General features: G+C 43.1%; 1 protein-coding gene across 12 annotated transcripts in view; it reads right to left on the reverse strand.

Annotated features, from left to right (window-relative positions):
- BPTF (bromodomain PHD finger transcription factor) overlaps positions 1-12,258 on the reverse strand; it is a 137,636-nt gene extending 125,378 nt beyond the window's left edge. For all 12 annotated transcript variants that reach the window (XM_012747366.3, XM_075994689.1, XM_012747364.3 and 9 more), the window contains exon 1: positions 11,616-12,258. In XM_012747366.3, the coding sequence (XP_012602820.2) occupies positions 11,616-12,243 (628 nt within the window). In that variant the 5' untranslated portion in view covers positions 12,244-12,258. The remainder of the gene's footprint in view (positions 1-11,615) is intronic.
- Between the last annotated feature and the right edge of the window lie 692 nt (positions 12,259-12,950).

Consider the following 12,950-nt stretch of genomic DNA (forward strand, 5'->3'; position numbering starts at 1 on the left):
ACAACAGAAGAATACACCTTCTTTTCAAGTACATATAGAATATTCACTTAGACTGACAATATTTCAGGGGCAAAACAAACCTCTAAAAAGGTTTTGCAAAATTAAAGTTATACAAAGTATGCTCTCTGAATAATGGAATGAAAGTAGAAATCAGTAACAGAAACATACCTAAAAATCTCTAAATATTTGGAAACTAAAACATAAATGTACAAATCCTAGAGGTTAGAGGGGTAGGGTGTAAAGGAACTTAGCCCCACCTGGGGGCAAATGGAACTGATGCTCACAGAAGGCAGGCTGGAGGTGAATCACTAAGTAACTGTAAGGCGTGTGAGAACTACAAAGAATTCAGTGTTACTAGAAGATCAGATTTAAGGTGAAGAGAAATAAGGAGTGAATAAGGAGAAGCAAAATTGGGGAGATTTCAAAGTCAGTTCATCCTTGTCCCCCTCTTCTCCCCCTCACAACACCCCAGCCTAACCAATAACTAAGGATTCATTCTGTACTTCCTGAATTATTTTTCTCCTCTCCCACTGATACTAACCTAGTACAAAATCAGTCATCTAGTCTACTTCAACAGCCTAACTCCTTTCATCCATCCTTACCCATACTCCAACTCATTCTCTATTCTACAATCAGAGAGACTGGTTTTTTTGTTGTTGTTGTTGTTGTTTTTGAGACAGAGTCTCACTTTGTTGCCTGGACTAGAGTGCCGTGGCATCAGCCTAGCTCACAGCAACCTCAAACTCCTAGGCTCAAGCAATCCTCCTACCTCAGCCTCCTGAGTAGCTGGGACTACAGGCATGCGCCACCATGCCCAGCTGATTTCTTATATATATGTGTTTAGTTGGCCAATTAATTTCTTTCTATTTATAGTAGAGACAGGGGTCCCGCTCTTGCTCAGACTGGTTTCGAATTCATGACCTTGAGCAATCCTCGTGCCTCGGCCTCCCAGAGTGCTAGAATTACAGGCGTGAGCCACCACGCCCGGCCAGAGACTTTTTTAAAAACACAAATCTAGCCAGACACAGCAGCCCCTGCCTATGGTCTCAGCTACTCCAAACGCTGAGGCAGGAGAATTGCTTGAGCCCCAGAGTTCGAGTCCAGCATGGGCAACATAGTGAGAACCTGTTTCTTAAGGGGGAAAAAAAAAAGAGAGCCGCTAACAGATATACCACTTCAAAACTACAGCAAAAGAGGCTAAAAGCTTTAGAAAGGGAAGAAAAAAACCAGGTAAGACATGAAGGAAGTAATCAGATGGCACTAGATTTCTAGTGCATACCAAGTGCCGGAACACAATAAAGCAAATCCTTCAAGTGAAACTGATTTAATTGAGGATCCTATACCAGCCAAGCCATCCATCCAATATTAGGGTTGAAAATGGCATTTTCAGACATGTGTAATGATACTAAAAAAGTTTACTTCTCACACACCCATTTTTGAGAAGCAACTAAAGTTGTGCTGAAAAAGAGAAGTAAACCAAAGACACAGGACCCAAAAAACTGGATCAACATGAAAAAACTGCAAAAAAAGTTCCAGTGTGATGTTCAAAAAAAGAGCAACCAGTTCAGGCAAAAGCAGGAATGCTGAGGGCTGCAGAAGGAAGATCAACAAGGAAAAAAATGGAATTGTTACATTTTAAAGTTTGGAAAACAATAAACAAGATATTTTGCAGACTTGATAGTGGTCTGGGCTAAAAGAGAACACTAAAGCAACATGAAAAAATGAGATAATAACTCCAGGAAAATATTAATAGTTACGAAAAAAGAAAACCCACCCTATTACCATAGCACATGACGTAATGGTGAATGATATTTCTAGTCATAACAGTGTAACCAATCCCTCATGATTTATCCAAAAATCATGCTATTTCTATAATGGGAGGGGAAAGGGAGAGTAAGGGGAGTTATAGCAAGGCTAAATCCTCATCTATCACAAGTCAAGAATATCTAAAATTGAGAAATGAAACATACATAAGCATCTTATTTTAAAATATGTGGTACAGCCTGGGCAACATTACAAAAGTAAAAATTAGCCGGGCATGGTGGCATGCACCTGTAGTCCCAGCTACTCAGGAGGCTGAGGCAGGAAGATCACTTGAGCATAGGAGTTCAAGGTTGCAGTGAGCTACGATCACACCACTGCACCCCAGCCTGGGTGACAGAACAAGAACCTGTCTCTAAAAATAAAAATAAAATAAAATACTGTGGTAAATACCAGAGGGGAAAAAACAGCTACAAGAGTGAAAAGATCTGGAGAGATCTTGGGGTGGGAAGACATATAGAAGACAAATGCTTTTGTTCACTACAAGCCTTTAATACTGTTTGAATTTATTTTACCTATGTTCATGTACTATTACTTTGATAAAAACATAATGATATGGGCCAGGTGCGGTGGCTCACGCCTGTAATCCTAGCACTCTGGGAGGCCGAGGCGGGCGGATTGCTCGAAGTCAGGAGTTCAAAAACAGCCTGAGCAAGAGCAAGACCCCATCTCTACTATAAATAGAAACAAATTAATTGGCCAACTAATATATATATAGAAAAAATTAGCTGGCCATGGTGGTGCATGCCTGTAGTCTCAGCTACTCGGGAGGCTGAGGCAGTAGGACTGCTTGAGCCCAGGAGTTTGAGGTTGCTGTGGGCTAGGCTGACGCCATGGCACTCACTCTAGCCTAGGCAACAAAATGAGACTCTGCCTCAAAAAAAAAACAAAAAAAAAACCCCCACAATGATATGGAAAAAACTTTGCTAAAAACAAGCAGTTTGTTTAATATAATTCCAGCTACAGCTTTTTAAAAATATGTAGATAATCCTAGCTCTTGGGAGGCCGAGGCGGGCGGATTGCTCAAGGTCAGGAGTTCAAAACCAGCCTGAGCAAGAGCGAGACCCCGTCTCTACTATAAATAGAAAGAAATTAATTGGCCAACTGATATATATATAAAAAATTAGCTGGGCATGGTGGCACATGCCTGTAGTCCCAGCTACTCGGGAGGCTGAGGCAGAAGGATCACTCGAGCCCAGGAGTTTGAGGTTGCTGTGAGCTAGGCTGACGCCACGGCACTCACTCTAGCCTGGACAACAAAGCAAGACTCTGTCTCAAAAAAAAAAAAAAAAAAAGAAAAAAGAAAAAAACAAACATGTTATAGAAAATGGAATTAAATATATATAAACATTTCCAGTGGTTATCTTTGGTTGATGAAATTACAGGTGATTTTCACTTTCATTTTTGCATTACATGTATTTTCCAAAAGAGTATATGTGCACTATATTTATAATATTTCATTGCAATTTTTAAAAACTTGAGAATAGATTAGGCCTCAGTGGAAGGAGGAAAATAGTGAAAAGGCCATCGGAAAACTTAAAACCCTGGAAAAAAGGTGTTTAAGGAGGAGGCAGAGAAAGATCCCATGCAGGAACTGCCAAAGAGCTAGAAATATCAAGAATGTCTTCTCGGCCAGGCACGGTGGCTCACGCCTGTAATCCTAGCTCTCTGGGAGGCAGAGGCGGGCGGATTGCTCGAGGTCAGGAGTTCAAAACCAGCCTGAGCAAAAGCGAGACCCTGTCTCTACTATAAATAGAAAGAAATTAATTGGCCAACTAAAAATATATATACAAAAAATTAGCCGGGCATGGTGGCGAATGCCTGTAGTCCCAGCTACTTGGGAGGCTGAGGCAGGAGGATTGCTTGAGCCCAGGAGTTTGAGGTTGCTGTAAGCTAGGCTGACGCCATGGCACTCACTCTAGCCTGGGCAACAAAGCGAGACTCTGTCTCAAAAAAAAAAAAAAAAAAAGAATGCCTTCTCTACTTAAACTGGCTATTGTAAATAACCAAAGGAAAGGCCAGGCGCAGTGGCTCATGCCTGTAATCCTAGCACTCTGGGAGAGTGAGGCCGGCAGATTGCTTGAGGTCAGGAGTTCGAAACCAGCTCTGAGCAAGAGTGAGACCTGTCGCTACTATAAATAGAAAGAAATTAATTGGCCAACTAATATATATAGAAAAAATTAGCCGGGCATGGTGGCGTATGCCTGTAGTTCCAGCTACTCGGGAGGCTGAGGCAGTAGGATTGCTTGAGCCCAGGAGTTTGAGGTTGCTGTGAGCTAGGCTGACGCCACGGCACTCACTCTAGCCTCAGCAACAAAGTGAGACTCTGTCTCAAAAAAAAAAAAAAAAAAGAAATCTAATATTAGGTGAACTAAATTTTTTTAAATGGGCAAATTAACATTTAATATTTCTATTAAAGGGGAGAAATAAAGCTGTATTTTAATCTGCATTTTTACTTAAGTATAGTCCTCAAAATATTTTTATACCTTGTGAATCAGTATAGAATCAATAGCTTTGGATAGAAGAAAATATTAACTGATTACACAGTAAGTAAGGTCTCTGTATCTTTGCAGAATCACCATCTTCAGTTCAGGGGGGAAAAAAATCAACAAATAATAGCTAACATGTATTAAACCTTTACCATGTTCCAATGACTGCTGTGGGCACATTTTAACTCATTTAACCCTCACAGCAACTTGAATTAAGTACTATGATACCTCCATTTTACAAAGGAGGAAAGTAAGGCACAGAAAATTGAGCACAATGACCAACATCACAAAGCTCAGATGCAAACCTATGAAATTTGATTCCACATTCTTCATTCTTTAAATCTCTATGCTACGTGCCACCTCTCTGCATCCCTGACAATCATAAAAAGATTCCTCTAAAGTCCTCAAATTCTTGTACATCATAACAGACTAAAATCCTGTGATCGGCTCATTTATACAGATGTCCCCAATGCCTACCACAAGTCTGCACTGCCAGTGTGGAAATCAATCATGTGATTCCACTTACACTGGTCCTTATCTGGCAAGTTCTTTCTGGAATAAACTCTCCAAGCTAACCTAAGGCAATCCAAAAACCATAAATCTTTTGGAAGACTTACAACACAGCTCTCTATTGTCCTCAAAGAATTCTTCTTTAAAACTACTGTACCAAAAAGAACAAGTTCGGTTAAAATAATTCTGTAAAAATTGAATTTGCAATGATCCAGCAATTCCACCCCTAGGTATATATCCAAGAGAAATGAAAACATATGTCCAGAAAAAAAACCTGTTCATAGATGTCCACAGCAGCATTATTCATAATAGGCAAAAAAGTGGAAACAATTCAAATGTCCATGAACTGATGAAACAGAGAGGCAAAATGTGGTCCCCAGGCAAAGGGACATACACCTGCAGTCCCAGCTACCCAGAAGGCCAAGACAGGAGGATCACTTCAGCCTAGGAATCCAGGGTAGCCTGGGCAACATAGTAAGACCCAGTCCTTTTAAAAAAAAACGTTGTTATAGCCATACAATGGAATGTTATTCAAATATAGTACTGATACATACTAACATATGCATGAACCTTGAAAACATTATGCTAAATGAAACAAGCCACTTATTAATATACGATTCCATTTATAAGAAATGTCCAGGAGAGTTAAATCAACAGAGAAGGAAAGTAGATTAGTGGTTGTCAGGGGATGAGGGAGAGGGAGGGGAAGAATGGGGACTCACTGTCATAAGCAAGGTTTCTTCTGGCGGGATAAAAATGTTCGGGAATTAAGTAGTAGTTAATGATTGTCTAACTTTGTGAATAAACTAAAAACAACTAAATTATACACTTTACAAGAGTAAATTTTATAGTATATAAAATTATATCTCCACAAAGCTGTTATTTAAAAATTGAATTTTTATAAATATTGCTTGAAAATCATTCAGAAATTTAAAAGATATCCAAATGTTAGCTATTACTGTTGCTATCTAAAAAATTATATGGCAATAAAAAACTAGTATATAACTTACTCTCTAGAAATAGATAAAAATAATTTTAGATATATAACAGATAAAACATTATATTTAATTATGTGCATTTTCTTTCTTTCTGTATGGTTTTACTTTCAATCTTATAAAGTGTATTTTGCATGTATAAGTTTTCTTTTTATTTATTTATTATTCTTTTGAGACACAGTCTTGCTCTGTTACCCAGGCTGTAGAGTAATGGCATGATCCTCAAACTCCTGGGCTCAGGCAATCCTCCTGCCTCAGCCTCTGAAGTAGCTGGGAATACAGGCACATGCCACCATGCCTGGCTAATTTTTTTATTTTTATTTTTGTAGAGACAGAGTCCCAATATTGCTTAGGCTGGTCTTGAACTCCTGGCCTCAAGCAATCCTCCCACCTTGGCATCCCAAAGTGCTAGGTTACTGGCACTGTACCCAAAGAAGGGAAAAAATTAGAACAATGAGGGTCAGTGTGAAGCTACTCCTGAATTGTGAAGCTGAGACTATAACCACCGTACGCAAACAACCAAAGAGAAGAGAGACCAAGGTACACAGGACTAGAGGAAGATGTCCCAGAAAGGGGGATTGCAGCCTAGCTAAGGAGCAGGGAGGGAAGTGGGCAGCAGCAAGGATTTGCTCCTGTCTGTGTGACCCAGATTACTGCTGGCCCACCACCACTACCACCACCCACTTAGCCACCACATCCCCACCTCCAAGGGTCTGCGGTCACAGGGAAGACACAGGGAGTTGAGGAGCTAGGGAAGGAGGATCTAACAGACCAGAGCTCCTGGCCCTAACATCTCCAATCCTGCTCCACACACATTTCAATACACAGCTCCATTTCAACACACAGCTCCATTTCCACACACACCTATGGGTGAGCACCAGAAGAGCAGACAAGCACGAGCTATATGCATAATCACCGCATACCTAGGACACGCCTCCCTACTACTCACAAATCAAGTTGGCCAAATTTTTTTTTAGAGGCTCTGAGTGATCAGAGCTCACTACAGCCTCGAACTCTTGAGCTCAAGTGATCCTCCTGCCTCAGCCTCCCAAGTAGCTAGGACCATAGGTGTGCACCACACCTGGCTAATTGTTTTTGTTTTTTTTTTTGTAGAGACCGGGTCTCACCATGTAGCTCAGGATGGTCTCAAACTCCTGGCCTTAAGCTATGCTCCCATCCTGGCCTCCCAAAGTGCTGAGATTACACGCATGACACACCACACCTGGCCCTGTCCAGCTTTTTAATAACTCTTTTGGTCCTCATTTTCTTTCTTCTAATTCTCATGGTTAACCTCTTCAGGTACTGATAGCTGAAAACAAAACTCAATAATTTCCCTTATAATCTTGACTTCCCTATTGCTACTGAAAGCGTTACCATTCTTACAAAGGCATATTTGATTCATTCCTCTCTTGGTCTACACATCCGATACGTCAAGGCCTGGAGAACTCTAAAGTACCTACTATATTGATTTTCCATCCAGGGCTACAAAACCCATCCAGATCCCACCAGCTATCTTATCCTCTTCCAATCCATCCTGCAGGACAGAAGCTATCCTAAAGTTCCTCGCATCCCACTAAAATCATATCCTACTCTGCAGACCTTCTAATTGATCCCCAGTACCCAAAATTAAACAAATTTGAAACAGATTTGAGAGAGAGGGCTTCAGACCATCTATTCCATAATTCTCTCAACTCGGAGGAAAGGGCTATACCAGTGGCTTAACGGTATCTCTGCAATTTGATTTGGTTTTGTTTCATGTTTATGCATGGTGCTCATGGGAATACAGCATATTCCTCTGGGTGTACCGGCAGTGACAAATGCCTGAGGATCACTGATCTAGCCTAATCCTTATTCTACAGATGAGGATGGGAATGCTATCACCTGGTTCTCTAGGTATTGCCAAACACAGCATACAATGGAGTTTAGTTTATTTCCTTCACATACTCCGACTCTTGCTAAACCGTGTTGAGACTGCCCACACTTTACTATCAGTCCCTGCTGCTCCCTTCCTCTCTCCCTCCCTCAATCTGTCTGTCCTCACTTGCCACATGCCCATCCAGGAAGCATATGCCCACACCAATCCCCCTAAAGAGGGTACAGTATGATACTGCCCTCTTTTAAATCTCCACTGCATTTTGTACCTCACTTGTAGCAATCAGGAATTACATATATACTAAATAGATATTTGGTTGAAACTGACAGGAATAAATATTGCCAAACCAGTAACAGATTCAGTTTCAGGTAAATCTATAGTTCATTAATGGCCTCTCTGCCACTGATCCTCGCTGTCATTATCTTAAGATAATCACTAACTCTCCCAGGATAACACCAGGGTTGTTGCTTTCTAAAGTCATCAGAGGTTTCAAATTTCAAAATTCCAGGTAAGTATTCTCAGAAGTCTCATACAAGACAGACTGAAATACAAGAACCATTCTGTTTTGAGCATAATTTAATTATTTTTAATTAGCAAATGACTAATTTCAAAGTGCTGTCAGAACTTTACCAAATGCCTATTCAAAACACATTTTCTATATATATAATCTCAAAGCATTGGTGGCATCATAAAACCTGTAGGCTGAAATAATTCTAAATTAAAAAAATAAAAAATAAATTAATAAAAGCTTTATTTAGCCAAATGCCACCAGCTTAAGCAAAACTAGATGATTTCAATTTTGCATTAATAAGTTGTCATCCCTACAGTATTTATCATGTGACTATCTTAGGTACCCATTGAAAGTTTTTCTCCATAAAAGGAAAACACTTAATTTCCAATGAATACTTTTAAAAATCTGTGATTTTCATAATGTCAACCAATGTCTTTGCATCATCGACAGCTACATTACCTACAAAGTACTCAACAGATGAATGAGTTCTTTCTTATACTAGAAATTGAACATGTCAGTACTTAAGCCAACATTCTAAACTACAAAAATTAATCAAATTATTCTAAATTACCAATAACATAAATTTCTCTTTTTGTCTTGACAGTACAACAGGATTCAAATCCACCAATCATATTTCTTTATGTGCTCTTGGGCTATCTTAAACCAAGTCCTAAAACTTTTTTTCCTCCAAAGCAGACACACATATACACATTCACCTGACAGCCTTCCTCCCAGGAAGTACAGACAATAAAACAAATGAAACTAATACTTAGCCTGAACAACTCACTGTCATGCATTGTTACTCATTCCAGGCAAGTGGACATATTCTAAAAGTTCAGAACACAAAATGTTGCATCCATTTTACTATAATCTTAAGAACTACTGTCTTTCAAAAGGTAAAGCATCCAAGTTAACACCCCAGCCACTAAAGAAAGGAAAATGCCTGACAAGCAGTATGAAATAGCAGCTCAAAACAGAGTAACTCTATTAAAAACATTCACTGGTCAAACTGTATATCAAAACCTAAATAGTGGCAGGGCATGCCTGTTATCCTAGCACTCTGGGAGGCTGAGGCAAGAGGATTGCTCAAGGTCAGGAGTTCGAAACCAGCTTGAGCAAGAGCGAGACCCCGTCTCTACTATAAATAGAAAGAAATTAATTGGCCAACTAATATATACAGAAACAATTAGCCAAGTGTGGTGGTGCATGCCTGTAGTCCCAGCTACTCAGGAGGCTGAGGCAGCAGGATTGCTTGAGCCCAGGAGTTTGAGGTTGTTGTGAGCTAGGATGATGCCATGGCACTCACTCTAGCCTGGGCAACAAAGTGAGACTCTGTCTCAAAAAAAAAAAAAAACCTAATTAGGTCAATTTTTACTTTCCTAAATCCAAAATACTTAGATGTTTTGGCACCTGCTATGTGCAAAACAAACACTATGTTAGGAGCTGCAGGGGGAAAAAGATCAACACCTATCCCTAAGCAGTCAATAAATTCTTATAAGCCTAGGACAAGTAAGGTGAGCTACAAGCATCATTAAGAAAAACAAAATGTCACTGAAGTATCACATATAAAGTATTGAAAAAAAAAAGAAGCCTAGCCACAAACTGTAATTTAATTGAATATATGCATAGCTATCAATCCTAAATACTATTTGCTAGGCCTTCAAATGGGACTTAAAGTTAGCTTAATTGCCATGCCAAAATGTCTTAGCTCTAACAAGAAAAACCTTCCTCTAATAGTGTAAATAATTCAGTCTCCATGTTTCAAGTCCTAGCTCTTGGTACAAAGAAGAACAACATGTGATTTTCTAAGGTAAAAACTATTACTATAAAAAATGTACTAAAATTAAGTTGGCAAGACCTTATGTGTGGTCTCTTCTACATACAAAACATAAATACTTGACATTTGATTCATTTCCTTCATTCTCCTGACAGCCTTCCACGGACAAGACAAGCAACTAATATTACTGTCAGGTAAAAGAAATCACCCTTTTTCACAAGATGTTAGGACAATCTAAATGGGTTTACAACTGGTTTAACACCTACACTACTTCCCCAAATAAGTATTTAAGCATTTATTAAAAAATGGAAACTCTTAAATTTAACTACTTCTACTACCGAGTCTCTCTAAAAATGACATCTTTTTCAAGAAAAAAATAGTATGTCCTCATAAATATTTCCTCATAAACTTTACTTTGTATATGCTTTCAAAACCAGATTCTATTTTAGTTAATCCAGATTAACACAAATATAAAGGAAAAGTCTTGTAGGTTGTTGTTACAGTTATGTTGTTTTCACAATTTAGTAAACCGCAACTACGTATTTAATACAAAGCAGCAACTGGGGAGGGGGGAGTGTTTAACAAAAATGCATGGAGAAACTTTCTGTGAGAAAACAGGAGAGGAGTTACCATGGAGAAATTCATTACAGATTCAGGGAGGCCTTTTTCCTCAGAAATAGAATGAAAAGAAAAAGTCATTTTGTAATAAATCTGATATTTCTGCTGTGTGACTTAAAAGTTGGTCTGAAAGTTCATCTTCATACAATTATGTCTGGATGATCAACTACACACCTTCTGCAACAGGTGACACGAAACTGCATTTCCAAAGCAAAGCAAAGGGATCAAATCAGTGAAGACGCACGTTCCTACTGTTTTGTATTTTTATTTTGGATCTAACCAAAATGATTTTGAATCAGATCAACTGCCAAATTTTGTTTTGTTTGGTGTTCTGCTTTGCTTTTTAATCAGCCATTTACCAGCAACTGTTGCACGAGCCCATTAGCGCTCGAAGAATAAAAACAAAAACACAGGACCAGATAAGGCTACCCTACTAACTCAACTGATCCATTTCCTTAACACAATTTTTAAACCACACAGCTAAGGGTGTGAAGAGAAGCATGTTTTATGTGTGTTTGTGTGCCACAGTCCGCCTAAATCTTTAATTCCCTTTTTAAAAAGAGATATATAATAAAAATCCAAAAGAAACCACATTAGAAATGCAAAGAGATTTGCAAAACAAGAGGCTTCTTTCATTCCAAAAAACCACACCAAAACAAGGGGAGAAAAATGAATGCAATGGATATGTGTGTGCCAAAGTTTCAATCCTGCCTGGTGGAGACACCGCACTGGCACAAATTTTGAAGAGGAAAAAGAGGGGGTTGGAGGGGGGAGAAAGAGAGCGAGAGTGTGGCCTGCAAACTGCAACAATGCAATCTCCATTTTGAACAATGCGACTCTTTCCTCTTGTAAATCTAGTTTTTTGCCACTTGATGTGCAGTCGCATTTCCCCTCTGTTTGGGGGGGAGGCGCGGTCGGGGGGAGATCGGAGCAGGATGCACAGTACTCTAGAGGGAGTGAGCAAGGGGGGAGGGTAGAGGAGGTGGGGAAGGAGTCTGCAGCAACTGGGCTGGGTGGGTACCTGGAGTGCTGCTGTAGGTGCTATGGCTCCTGAAGCTGCTTTCCGTGCAGTAACTGGCGTCGTCATCGTCGTCTTCCATCTCCTCCGGATAATCGGAATCATCGTCGTCCTCCTCCATCTCATCTTCCTCGTCGTCCTCAGAATCCTGGGTCTCCTCAGCGTCGCCGTCGTCCTCTTCCTCCTCCTCCTCGGAGACCATGTCCTCCTCTTCCTCCTCCTCCTCGCTCTCGTGGTCATCGTACACCACTTTGTTGACGGCCCTGCGGGCCGGGGTGGTCCGGGCCAGGTGGCCGCCGCCGCCCCCGCCCCCCGTCCTGCCGCCCCCGCCTCCTCGCCCCCCCCGGCCCGGGGCGCTGGTGCTGGGGGGGGCCGGCGGCGGCGGCGGCGGCGGCGGCTTCCTCCGGCTACTGCTGCCCCCCCTGGGCGAGCTCAGCCGCGTCTTGGGCGCCACCTCAGCCTGGGCGGCGGCCCACCTGCCCCGGCTGCTGCCGCGGTGCCGCGAGCGCAGCCCCCCGATGGGTCCGGACGTGGGCGGCGGCGGCGGCGGCGGCGGCGGCGGGGCTGGGGCGCAGCGCTCCGCAGCGGGAGCTGCGGGCTGCTTGGGCGGCCTGCCCCGCCGGCCCCTCATGTTGGAGCCGAGGCGGGGGGAGAAGGGAAAGCGGAGGGGGGAGGGGCGGGCGCAGGGGGGCGGTGGGGGGCGCCGGGGCCGGGTGGGGAGGCCCGCGGGGCCGGGCGGGAGGGGCCCGGCCGGCGGAAGCGGGTGGAGGGAGAAGGCTCAATCCGAATTGCTGGGGCCCCACTCCGGATCGCCTTCAGCCGCCATCTTGTTTCTTCCCTCTCGCTCGGTGACTGGGGGAACCGACAGCGGCCGCAGGCCCGGAGCGCGGTCACGTGAGCTGCGCCGCCGACGAGCCTGGGACGCAGCTAGGCGGCGCGGCGGCCGCTAGGGGGAGCGCGGGAGCGCCGAGTCGGGGGCGGGGAGCCGGGGTGCCGGGGGCGCAAGGGCTCGGCGCTTCGCAGCGCTGCCGGACCGCGGGTGCCGGGCAGAGGGGCGCGCCAGTCGCCAAATGCCCCGAGTCAGGGGCCACGGGGGACCAACGCCTCCGCGGAGCCCCGGCTGGAGCCCGAACTCGGCTGGACCTCCTCCCGACGTCTCCCCTGGTCCGGCTCGGGGAGGAGGACAGAGAAGCCCCCAGATACCCTCCACTTGCCCCCTTAGGGAAACTGAGGCCGAAAGAGCCTGAGAGGGTGTCGCGGAGTGGGGCGACCCCAGCAACCGAGGGCACTGGGCAGCGCCAGAGACATAGGGAAATAAACCGGGGGGCCGCGAGACGA

The sequence above is a fragment of the Microcebus murinus genome, chromosome 18 (genome assembly GCF_040939455.1).
Source record: "Microcebus murinus isolate Inina chromosome 18, M.murinus_Inina_mat1.0, whole genome shotgun sequence".
NCBI lineage: Eukaryota > Metazoa > Chordata > Mammalia > Primates > Cheirogaleidae > Microcebus > Microcebus murinus.